This window comes from Schistocerca nitens, chromosome 4 (genome assembly GCF_023898315.1).
Source record: "Schistocerca nitens isolate TAMUIC-IGC-003100 chromosome 4, iqSchNite1.1, whole genome shotgun sequence".
NCBI classification, from domain to species: Eukaryota; Metazoa; Arthropoda; class Insecta; order Orthoptera; family Acrididae; genus Schistocerca; species Schistocerca nitens.
This window is the reverse complement of record NC_064617.1, coordinates 353,511,899-353,524,113: the sequence shown is the minus strand read 5'-3', so window position 1 is coordinate 353,524,113 and position 12,215 is coordinate 353,511,899. Positions and strand designations below refer to the sequence as shown.

Here is a 12,215-nt window from a genome sequence, read left to right as displayed (position 1 = left end):
AAGTTTTCGTTATTTATTCATCAGGATTTTGTTTGTAAAGCCATTTATAAGTGCAATGTGAAAACAAACAATGAAACACATTGACAACAAAGTTTAAGGCATAGTTTGATAACATTTGATGCATACATTTTAAGGAGAATTACTTCAATTTTCACCTTACAAATGAAAATGGTTTTAGCGCCCAAAATCGTGATAGTGAAATAAATAAATACAGACTTACAGTCAAACGGCAACAATTACTTCATTTAAAAGTAATATGAGTGTAAAGCCTTGTTTACATCATAGCAAACAGTAGCAGTCACAAGCTAATGAGCAATCACAGAGACCTGCATATGTTCACGACTATTCGTTCATATCTGTGAGCAAGTGAATCCTCACTCGGATTTTACCCAGTAACAACACTAGTTATAGCTACAATTAATAATCTTTGACACCGAGATATGATTATTCACTCGCTGCTTTTAACAAAGCAAGCAAATAAGTAAGAAGGTGTCTGAATTTTTTGTAAGCATGAAATGTGTGAAGATAGTGCGCTTAAAACTGAATTGCAGCTCCAGCCCTGTTTAGCATTATTCCAAAACTTTACCCAAATGTTGGTTGATGCCAGTCGTTGGATGTTCATTGGACTTGACATGGAAATTTCAAAGCAGAGTATTAGTTACCAATAATCAATATAAAGCAGTTCACTTGTGAAACAGCAGACAAACACACTCTATGATGATAGTGTCAACACAGGGAGGATCCAAGCTTTGTTTGATGCTTCCCTAAGAGGCCAGCAACATCCTAAACACGAATGAGCACCAGTAAATGCGCATCAAACTTTTCTTTGATGTCTAATTTCACTAGGAACCATCTGCACCACGACTGTATTATTGTCAATATATTTTGGCTAAATGCCAGTATTGGTCGTAAAGATTGAAAACTTTTATTTTACAGACTGATTTCAGTCACTGTGTGACCATCTTCAGTGCACACTATTCTAACCTTGAATGCCTGTATCATAGCAACACAACAAATTTTCAATATGGTGTTACATGTACTGTGATAATTATTTCCAACAGATATCTTCACTTTCTATTGGAAGTAATTATCACAGTATGTCGCCAAACTTTTTTTGTTGATGCTTGGGTACACTCCAACGGAAACTTGATTGACAATTGTAACGAGCCTTCTATGACAGCAGTTAGGGCAAAAAAAAAAAAAAAAACACCATAGCAAGTAGAATAATAGCATGTGGCTGTATACTATGTCATCCACAAGTGTAGCACTGCGCCTCATTTGCATAAATTATTTGTACTGCTGCTAACGTCAGATAAGTGCCAATCAGGGAGAATCACTATTACAGTATCGGTAAGTGATTATTGATCATAAAGAGGAATTTGTCAGTAAATTATCATAAGTAATTTAATTCAAAGAAGTTGAAAGGAATTTGAAGCCTTTCTGGTGTTACATCTGCATTTGGATTTTTTTTTTTTTATCCTCCTAAGCCATACTGGTGTCAAACAAGCCATATAACAGAGTAAACACACAGTGTGAAGGATGACAAGTGTGTTGAATATGCAACTGCGTAGCTTTGGCAATTTGTCGGAAAGCTTTTACTGCAATACAGCCTGCTTTCAAATACTAACTGATGAAATATGTTACTTTTCAATCATTTCATTTATTTATACCACGTATAATTGTAAGAAGTATCTCTGCAGTAAAAATAAATTTCCATTTGTAGACGTATGGAAGCTGATCTGCCACTGTGACCTACAGCTTCAGTTGGCTGTGGGGTGAAAGCGCTTCGTGTCCAGCACTCCAGCTTCTGCTAGTCAGCAGCAAACACACCCTCAGACACTTCACCAAAGAAACAGCGTTGTCAATTCCATGACACTTTTAAATCAACAAACATTGTAACATCACCAGCAACATTTGTTGTCCAACAATAAAATTATTTATGCGGCTGCCTGTTCCATCGTAAGAACGGGCAATCTTACTTGATCTGGACACTACTCAGACACAGCACAGGCCATCTGGCTGGGCAGCTGTTGCTGACAGTACCAATGGACCAGAATGACAAGCAACCACTCCTAAGCATACACAAAGAGGTAGCAGCTCAGACATCAGAAGTGTCATCCCTATGTTGTCAGGGAGCTCAACCAAAAGGTTACGAAACTACCCCACTACACGGATTGGCTACTGTGCTGGCTAAATACCACTAAATGCCAACAGTGTTGAAGAAAAGATGGAAGAGGCAGGAAGGCCACATGCCGGAGATAGTAAGCAAGCTGTTTTCTCCCAGTTGGCTCACACTATCGAGACAAAATTAGGGAGAGGAGGTCAAATCCTAAAGCGGGACCAAAAATTACGAAAAGAAAAGGTGAAGTGAAACAAGAGTAACAGAACTGTATGAGATAGCAGAAAGCAAGAGGATAGCTGGGCCCACATAAACAAGGACACCGAAAGAGGGAAAGGAGGAGGCAAAAGGGAAGAAACAAGGACAGCGAGGGAGAAGCACAGGGTAGGGAATGCAGCCTGCAGAGGAAGAAAGGGCCACAACAGCTCAGGTCCCACATGTGTCACAGATGAACTCACAAAAGAGCCGTGTGCACCCTTGTGGGCATTGCCCTTTTGACAGCCGAATGTGTTTCATTTAGTATCTCTGTATTTATACCTCTATGCATGCCTGTATACACAGGATGGCCCAGGAGGAGTCCTTAGTATTTAGGAATATGACAGGAATGATCATTAAAAGCAAAAGAATCTAGTAAATATGGGCTCTAAAATGCATTCGTTAAAAGCTATGAGCACTCCATCTTTGATACTATGAAAAAATCTCTTCTACTAAAGGCTCTTTACTTACCTTATTTTGTGAAATGGTGGCACAGACTATCCAAGAATAAATGTTCACTACACATGGGTTCGAAAAAGCACTCCTTAAGTGATATGAGCACTTCTTTATCTTTGCTAAAGTGGAAATCATCGGTTCCACTGAACAAGCACTCACAGATCATACGGTATGCATTTTGAAGCCCACATTTATTGGACAATGGGGTGGGTTGGGTACAGGGGGGGGGGGGGGGGTGAGAGGCAGGAAGCAGGGTTGGGTGTGGGTAGCTAGCTGCTCACAGGGATGCAGCCGGTTTAATGGCTAGTAATGAGGGAGGGATCTACTTTGTCACAGAATCTTTGTCATCTCTGACTAAGCCGTCTAGTCAGCTCAGAATGGGGGAGCCACCATCAGTTCTGAGGACACTGCAGCAGACAGATTTTTGTTTAAATTCCATTGAGAATAGGGGGTGGTCTCAATTTCTCACAAGTTGCTGGAATGGACCGAGTAGAACTCGGAGCCCAGGTGATAAACATCTTCAAATGTGTGTCACAATCTGCAGCTAGTGGCATGTTTGGCCCTGCTCCAAAGCACTACCCTTTTACACTCACCCAGCCAGCACACAGTTTCTATCTGCCAGGGAGTTTCATGTATGTGCACACTCCACTGTAGAGTGGAAGTTCATTCTGGAAATGGCTGACTTGTAGCCAAAACATTAAGATTCCAAACAAAGGGAGTCAGACAATGACTTTTAATGCAACAACCATTCTAAAGCTCAGTCCTCATTGACCAATGGAGAGAGATACACTGAGAATTACTAGAAGAGACAAGAAAAAAAAAAAAAGAAAAAAAAAGGATCAGGTAAAAAACTTCAGTGGAAATGAAATGATGGTGGACAGGACATTTGTATATGTGAATGAATGGTCAGATAGACCAAAGAAGTTCTTTGCTGGATTTCAAGTAATGAGAACAGGCCAAGATGATGACCTAATATAATGTGAGACATTTATATCGGAAAATGTTCCTTACAATGTTATAGTGTATTTCTTGAAATGATAGATTGTGATTCTACTACACTGCAGATTCAGCACTGCTTAACGTGACGGGAAATATTGTGGTGTTAGCAATTGCCGTGTAATATGGGTTTATCGGTTGTCAGGCTGTTCTAGAAAGATTACAGTTTTCCGAGCATAAATTTGGTTTTGGTACTGTGATCAAGGTGGATGCAACCCTGTGCAGAACATTGTTGAAATAAAGTCTACAATTTTTTCAGTATCTCTTCCTCACACAGCACTTACTGAGTTACAGCAAGGGACCATTTTAACACCATGGCACAGAGATTCTTCCACAAGTCAAAGCATTAAACAAACTTAGTTACAATATGCTACCAGAAATTCGTCCCTGATTCACATAAGCAGATCATCCTCCTCCTCTCCCCCCCCCCCCCCACCCTCCTGCTGCTGCACAACTTAATCCTTGCAGTACTTAATCACTTGTTTAGGAGAAGAGGGAAAATGTAGAATTTACAGTTCAAATAGATGTCGTCTCCAAGAGTTGTCTTCTCAAACTTCACAGTTTGTGGGGCGAAACACAGTGTAATGTGCAGTTAAAGAGTTACAAATACTACAGTTGTGTTAGTATGGCTGCACAACAATGGCTTCAACTGGGGAGATGACGACTGTCTCGGTTCAATCCCATGCTGTTAATAGTTGCTTCTAACAGCTAATTTCAGAGTTGTTTCCTAAATACATTTTATTCAACTTTAGTAATGCCATCAATGCAAAAAATAGATGACATTTATATAATGCAGTAAGTCAATTAACACAAACAGCTGTGGAGTTCTGTGAACATGCAATGTTATAGATGGAATCAAAGTTTAATAAACTTTAATGTTTATTTTCTGTTTTTCCCATTCAAAGACTACACTAGTGATCTATGGCATATTACAGTTATTTTTGCTGTTTGTCCAACAGGGTTTCTTCAATGAGTCCGAATATTTTTTCTAATGTAAATGGAAAGAAAATCTACTCACCAAGTGGCAGCATGGAAAAAACGAAGTCACCCAGACCTGGGTGACTTTTCTCAACTGTACCCTTTTCCTTAAACCTCTCCAGCCCCTTTCCTTCACCCCTCTTCCTTCCCATTCAACTATTGTGCCAGAAGAAGGAGCCACTGGCTCTGAAAGCTTGTAAAAGTTAAATCCTTCCCCTGCTGCCACTTGGCAAGTAGATTTTTTATCTTTCCATTTAAATTATATTATGAATAGGTGATTATTTTTGTTTAATATTTTTTCTGTTTGATATTTTTCCCCTGATAAGGATATGGGCTCATATGGAAAAAAGTCTTCAAGACACAAAATTTACCAGTAACAATTATTGATAATTTTCAAAAACAGAAAGCAGGACATGATAGTTGAGGAAGGAACAAATAATACTCCTGTCCGCCTATGTCGTAATGAAACAAGGTATTTTTACACTCATTACCAAATAAATTATATGAATGTGGATTTTAACACAAAGATCTGTTGATATCAGTATACCTGCAACACCACCATTTCTCCACCTTCTGGAGAAATACCCTGGTTGAGCTGTGAGCTTCCATTCTCTGATGGTTTACTTTCAAGACAAGTTTCCTGTAACCACAAGCAAACAATTTAGAAATCTATAATGTAAAATTCACACAAAAAGATCTCTACGATTGCAACAACATGTAAAATCCTATACTAACTAGTCGACCATCTTTCTCACAATATGAAAAGCAAATTGGGTAGTTTTATCTGTAACACAAGAAATACACCAATGATGTAATCAAATATTTCTTCTCTTGTTTTATTTTAAGTAGACCAAGTGTGTGTGTGTGTGTGTGTGTGTGTGTGTGTGTGTGTGTGTGTGTGTGTGTGTGTGTCTCAAGACGAGTTAGCCATCATAATTGTATGAGAAACAAACAATAAGATCCATAGAGGAACTACATGAAATCGCAGCCAAGACCAGACTACAGATATCACACAAGAAAACATAGTTCATGAGCACCCAAAAAAACACATCACTACACACAAAATATGGGACAACACACAGAACAGAAAATTTGGACTCAGTCAGCACAAGGAGAAACAACAAATGGATGAATGAAGTAACAATACAGATTACAGGAAGAAATAAGGTATCTAATGAAGAGAGAAGAGCGAAACTAGAGAAGGCCAACAAACTGACTTGGAATCACTAAAATAAGAAAGCTACCTCACAAAAGGCCAGTTACGACACTACAAGACGGTGGTGCTACCAGAAGCACTATGTGCAGCCAAGACCACAGTAGTACAAGGACAGACACGAATCAAACAGATAGAGAAGATGGAACAAAAAAATACTCAGGAAAATATTCGGCGCGACGCAAAAAGACGGGGTATGGATAAAGAGGCCAACTGAAAAACTATATGAACACATAGAGAAAATAACATACCAAATCAGGAAACAAAGACTACAGTTTTATGGACACTTCAGCAGGATGGCACCACATAGGGTAACGAGACAGACCTTGGACTCAGTCAGCACAAGGAGAAACAACAAATGGATGAATGAAGTAACAAATCACATGGAACAACTCAACATCACACAGGAACAATACAAAACAAAACACTCCTTAAGAACCTGATCAGAAGGAGAAAAAACTACAAGAGACACCACACAACAAACGAAGACAACGGACTGAACAGAGACAAGAAGAACATAGCCAGAAGGTGAAGGAACACTGGGTGAGCAGGAAAAAGGAGAAGCCGAAGGGACCAAAGGACCTCTGAATCAGCGAAGTAACTGACTAATACACCACACACTTTTTTTCTGTTATAGAGCCTATAGGCTCCAGTTACATGCATCAAACTGCAGGAACAATACATAACCCACTGAGGAAAATAAACTTTCTCCTAATTCTAATTTTTCCCCTCTATTATAACACAAAGGAGGCCTCTTATTGAAGTTTGTGGAGAAAGAAATAACAACTTTAAGGTTTGTTAATAACATCTTAATTCTGTCAGATACAACAAATTACTTAACTGGATGGGTCATACAACTAATGGACAGACACCAAATCAAATTGGTAAGAAAAGAGCTACTTTACAACATAACTTGATCAAAAGAAAGGATATTTTGATAGGGTGTAATAGAGGAATAGTTACCATTTGTGCAAACTACGTTGATACTTTGTGTGATGGCTGTTAGGAGCGACTGTAAATGGGAGATGCCTTTACAGTACTCCCAACAGGCACTGTGCCAAATGCAAACTTAATTTGTGCATAAAGTAGTGCAATTTGGTGATCATAGGAAGGTTATACCAGATATAGGTTGCAAGAGTAATGTAGAAATGAAAAACTTACAAAAGTTAGATTAACATGGAGAGCTGCATCAAACCAGTCTTCACACTGATTACTACAACATTCATCTGATATGAGATACAATAAAAACTTGGTTCCATTTAAACTGCAGGATTGGGTGGAGACACATTTGTAGTAAGTGGAGTTAGCACACAATGGCAATCAAATCAAAATCTCTAGCCAACGCAGAGCAAACTGTTGATAACTATGCCTGAATAATGACACAAATGGGATCTGGTTGATGTATAACAAACTAGACCAAACTTACAACAACAACAGAAAGACTTGCTGTTGAGTTAAATGGTGAACACAAATGGTTCACGTAATGAGCATCAGGATTTGAGGGGGTAGGCAGTCAGCAAGTGAAGAAATATGTAGGATTTGGGAGTACAGTTACATACGTTAAGGTAAAGCTTAAAGTCAACAAGACCACATCTGCATGCCTAATTGACATATTTGGGACTATAATGTTAAAATAAAGCCTTCAGCTATGGTTTGTTACAATGCTAATGAATATGGAAACACTAAAGACATAATTTCTAAGCGTTTCTGACGTATCCTACGCAACTGTACAAAATGTCTAATGTTACAAATAGCACAACAAAATCAGTTTTTCCCACTTTGGAAAATGTAACCCTTTAGAGACAATTGTAAATTGTGGCTGAAGAAATCATCCCACGTCTGTGGGGCACAAGCGCAAAGTGTCATTAATTTACTTAATACAACGGTTATTCTTGAATGTGTCTGAAGGCTTCCCAAAAGCTATGCAACACTTTTACTACATATTTCTAGCACTAAACACATCACAAGTTAAAAGTAAACTGCAGTTCAAACACAGTACAATAAAAAGGTCAGTAAAACAGCTACAATGATTAACGATTATACCTTTGTCTCACTTTTCTCGACGATTGGAAACTTCTTGTTTGCATTTTGAAACGATTCTCTGATATCACAATTAAATGAAACTCTCTTTTCTGGGAGCGTCTTCTTTCCACAACGTCTGATGTTTGACTTATTTTTTTGTTCACTCAAAGTGCTTTTTTGCACAGGATTCTGGCTGTCCGAAGAACATTTCAATATAATTTTCCTGTTACTGTTTTCTCCATCAGCCTTAGCGTCACCTCGTAGAATCGTTTTGCATGAATCGTTTTGTAAGTTTTCGTTTCGTTTATCAATGATAAGAACTTTAGACTGCGTTTTAACATCATCTGCTGTATGTCTTTTGCGTTTGATAAAGTAATTTGTAATTGCACTCTGTGACATTTTTATTTTGAAATCTCACACACTACAAACACTACTCTTCACACTCACTCTCCCGCCACTGCACAGTTCACAATATACCGCGTTTCCGGTTTATACTACAGCGCATCCAGTGGCAATACTATAATCAGGTGATGTAGCCTTTTGTTAAAGCTATGTTGGCAAAAATGATAATCTACATAAAACAAATATTCAACGAAAAGATACACGCGCTCATATAATTACTGTTAATCAATTAAAAACAGGTAGTAATCTTCAGAACTAATTGCTACACGCAGTGGAAGTTGGTAGCATTTACTGCTTTCCTTTTTTTTATGCACTGTTGAATTTTCTTTGGAAAAATTGCTACTTGTAATGTTTCTAGCAATGGCGATGTCAGTGTATCTGTGTTTGAGGGTGGTGAAGTTGCGTTGTGAAGTGCCTCCTAAATAATAGTGTGTGATAAACGTCTCCAGGTGTAGTAAATGAAGTCCAGTATGCTATTTAACCGTATGATCATTGTGTTCATTGCGTCAGAGGGAATATCTAGGGTTTTGTTGTCACCGGCCGCCATGCTCAAACAATAACGATCGTAGTTTGAGGGATGTGTGTCAAATATTTGTATGTTTAAATTTGAGAAACATAAGTTGAAGCGTTGCTATGAATTCGAAAACTGATGTGAATCGGAGAGTATTTGCTATTAAAGCTAAAAAGAAACGCCCGAAACCTGGTAAAAGAAAAGGAAAAAATGAAAGAGATGGAAGAGCATACTCAAATAAAGTAGAACCATCTCATTCGTCTTCAAACGAAACTATAGAAGATGAAGATGATTATTTCAGCTCCGACGATGATGAGCAGGAGGATCCTGCAGATTATTGCAAAGGTGGTTACCATCCAGTCAAAATAGGTGATTTGTTTAACGGAAGATATCGTGTCACACGAAAGTTAGGTTGGGGTCATTTTTCAACTGTATGGCTTTGTTGGGATATGTATGACAAGAAATTTGTGGCACTGAAAGTTGTGAAGAGCGCTTCACATTTTACGGAGACTGCCTTAGATGAAATAAAACTGTTGAAAGTCGTGCGGGAAAGTGATGTTAACGATCCTAAACGAAACAAAACAGTACAACTCTTGGACGATTTTAAAATAAGCGGTGTTAATGGAACACACGTGTGTATGGTATTCGAAGTTCTTGGTCATAATCTGTTAAAATTAATCATCAGAAGTAACTATCATGGCATTCCAACAGAGAATGTAAAATCTATTATTCGACAAGTATTAGAAGGTTTGGACTACTTACATACCAAATGTAAAATTATTCATACTGATATAAAACCTGAAAACGTTTTGGTATGTGTAGACGAAAATTATATTAGGAGACTTGCCTGCGAGGCTACAGAACTTCATACAATGGGCCTTAAACTGCCTGTATCATTAGTCAGCACTGCACCAAGGGAGGAACCGGATCCAAATGTAAAAATGTCAAAAAATAAGAAGAAGAAATTAAAAAAGAAAGCAAAGCGCCAGACTGAACTGCTGAGAAAGCAAATGGAACAGATCGAAGAGACTGAAGAACAGAAGAGGAGAGAAATGGCACTGGAACTGGAGTGCCAGTCACCAGAAGATAATAGAGAATCTGCTGAAACTCAGTCTGAGGTGTTTGATGAGGTGCATGATGAAGATGATGATGATGCCAGCTCAAAGGTAATAGACACTGCATATCAAAATGGGATAGATAAAAAAGAACACAGCAAGTCAATGGGAGATGGTGCTGCAGAAGAGACATCAAGTTCTGATTCTCAGAAGCTGTGTAACTCAGAAAAATGTGATGAAGGAGCTGGTGAGAGTGGAACATGTTCTGTTAATAAAACAACAAGAAAGAAAGAAACAAAATCTGTTACTGGCAGACCATCCCGCCAATCTTCTGGGTATACATCATTTAGTCATGATGCAAAACCTGAACTGGACCCAGCATTTGTGGTGTGTGATATTGAAGTAAAAATAGCAGATTTAGGAAATGCTTGCTGGACTTACCGTCATTTCACAGAGGACATACAAACACGCCAGTATCGTTCATTGGAGGTCCTTCTGGGAGCTGGATATGGCACGTCTGCAGATATCTGGAGCACAGCATGCATGGCATTTGAACTTGCTACAGGGGATTATCTCTTTGAGCCACATTCAGGGGAAGACTATTCTCGTGATGAAGATCATTTGGCTCATATTATCGAACTTTTGGGTGAAATACCTCGAAGGATAGCTATGTCTGGCAAACATTCCCGCCAGTTCTTTAATAAAAAATGTGATTTGCGCCGAATCTCGGGTTTGAAACCGTGGGGACTTTTTGAAGTCTTGACTGAAAAATACGATTGGGACCCAAAGGAAGCAAGAGAATTCACAGCTTTTCTTCGCCCTATGCTGGACTTTGATCCAGAACGTCGTGCAACTGCTGCAGAATGCTTGAAACATCCCTGGCTAAATTAGTTTAACTCTCCGATTCGTTAGACATATAGCTCCAAAGACAATCTTAAAAATGTTTAGTGACGACATAGTAGCTAATTTAAAACTTGACTGGATCTTTTTACCTTGATATTAGTTTCAGCAATTTTACTGTTTTGTGTTTCCTTCTGTAAATTTACAAGTATACAGAAAAGCAAATACCTTCACCTTTTTTATGTATATTTAATAATTCTTTCGAAGTGTTGTGTTTTTAAATGTGTGCAAGTGATGCTGAATACCTGTGCAGAAAGTTTATACTTCATTAGACATTTTGGAAGTACCGGTATGCATTGTGAACTTGAGTTTTTCCAAGCTTACCTTAGAACTGGAAAGAAAGCGATCGCCCATTAACATCTTTTAGATATTGTGTAAGTATACATATGTTTTTTCTTAAGAAAGATAGTTTTAGAGCCGAGACAGCACATTTGAAATTTGGTACTCTTCCTTAAACCAATTTTTTCTTTAAACAATAATTTTCTAGTTTGAAATTTTTATGTAACAATATATGGAGCCATTGATTCGTTGGTTACGGGGTACCTTTGAATGCCATCGATTAATAATAAATTCCTAGTTATGGAACAGTGTTCTTAAGTTCAACCTGAAATTGAGTTGTTCTTGTCCTTTCCAAGACAGCTCTCATTTCAGTACCAGTATGAGGAATTGCAAAGGGTGCCTGTAGACCTATAATGCTATAATTAGGCTATATTTTAACCTTATAGTTACTTTTTATTGCTATGCAATTTCTTCATACTTTAGATACTAATGCTAAGTATAAAATATTACTGTCAACTCTTTACAGGTCTCTGATTAAGATACAGCAATCATGCTTCTTTCGGAATTAAATTCTTTTTTGTAGCAGTAAGGGTCTTTTTTCTGTTTGTTTTTTTCGTGACCTTCAGTTTCCTCCTCATTACTACATTATCTGTGAATTTTTAATTCACTTGTAGTTTCTTCACAAAAGAAGGTTAAATATTTATCTGTTTTTCAATTACAGTTACACAGTGCCTTCTCTTCTTAGTTGCATATTTCGTAGTTTGTGATGTGTACATAATGTGCACCAAAATACTACTTGGATGTTTGTTTGTTATGCTGTACAGATTTATTGAATTTATTTTTTCAGTTCAAGTTTTTATGATGAAAATATGTTGAACACGGAGCAAACATGGACATAGGCATCAGGCTACACTACAGATCAGTACACGTTATCCACACCCTTTATTCCACTTTCACATTTGTAGGGTTTGTCAATCCATAACCAAATTGTCAACTACCAATCTAACACATATCTCGTACTACACTATA

At 38.0% G+C, this 12,215-nt stretch overlaps 2 protein-coding genes across 6 annotated transcripts in view; one reads left to right on the top strand and one right to left on the bottom strand.

Moving 5' to 3' along the window:
• The window catches only part of LOC126251817 (DNA replication factor Cdt1), an 89,115-nt gene extending 80,624 nt beyond the window's left edge, over positions 1-8,491 (bottom strand). The window contains exons 1-2 of one of the 2 annotated variants that reach the window (XM_049952466.1): positions 8,061-8,491; positions 5,352-5,444 (exon numbers count right to left, since the gene is read on the bottom strand). In XM_049952466.1, the coding sequence (XP_049808423.1) occupies positions 5,352-5,444; positions 8,061-8,438 (471 nt within the window). In that variant the 5' untranslated portion in view covers positions 8,439-8,491. The remainder of the gene's footprint in view (positions 1-5,351; positions 5,445-8,060) is intronic. The other variant, XM_049952465.1, reaches the window with a different exon arrangement.
• Positions 1-12,215, top strand: part of LOC126251818 (D-aspartate oxidase) — a 253,875-nt gene that overhangs the window by 87,384 nt on the left and 154,276 nt on the right. Inside the window, exon 1 of one of the 4 annotated variants that reach the window (XR_007545789.1) lies at positions 8,795-11,281. The exons of 1 other annotated variant lie outside the window; for it this stretch is intronic. The gene's annotated coding sequence lies outside the window, so the exon portion shown is untranslated. Of the gene's footprint in view, positions 1-8,794; positions 11,282-12,215 lie in introns of those variants that run through there. 2 more of the 4 variants (XM_049952473.1, XM_049952472.1) reach the window with 2 other exon arrangements.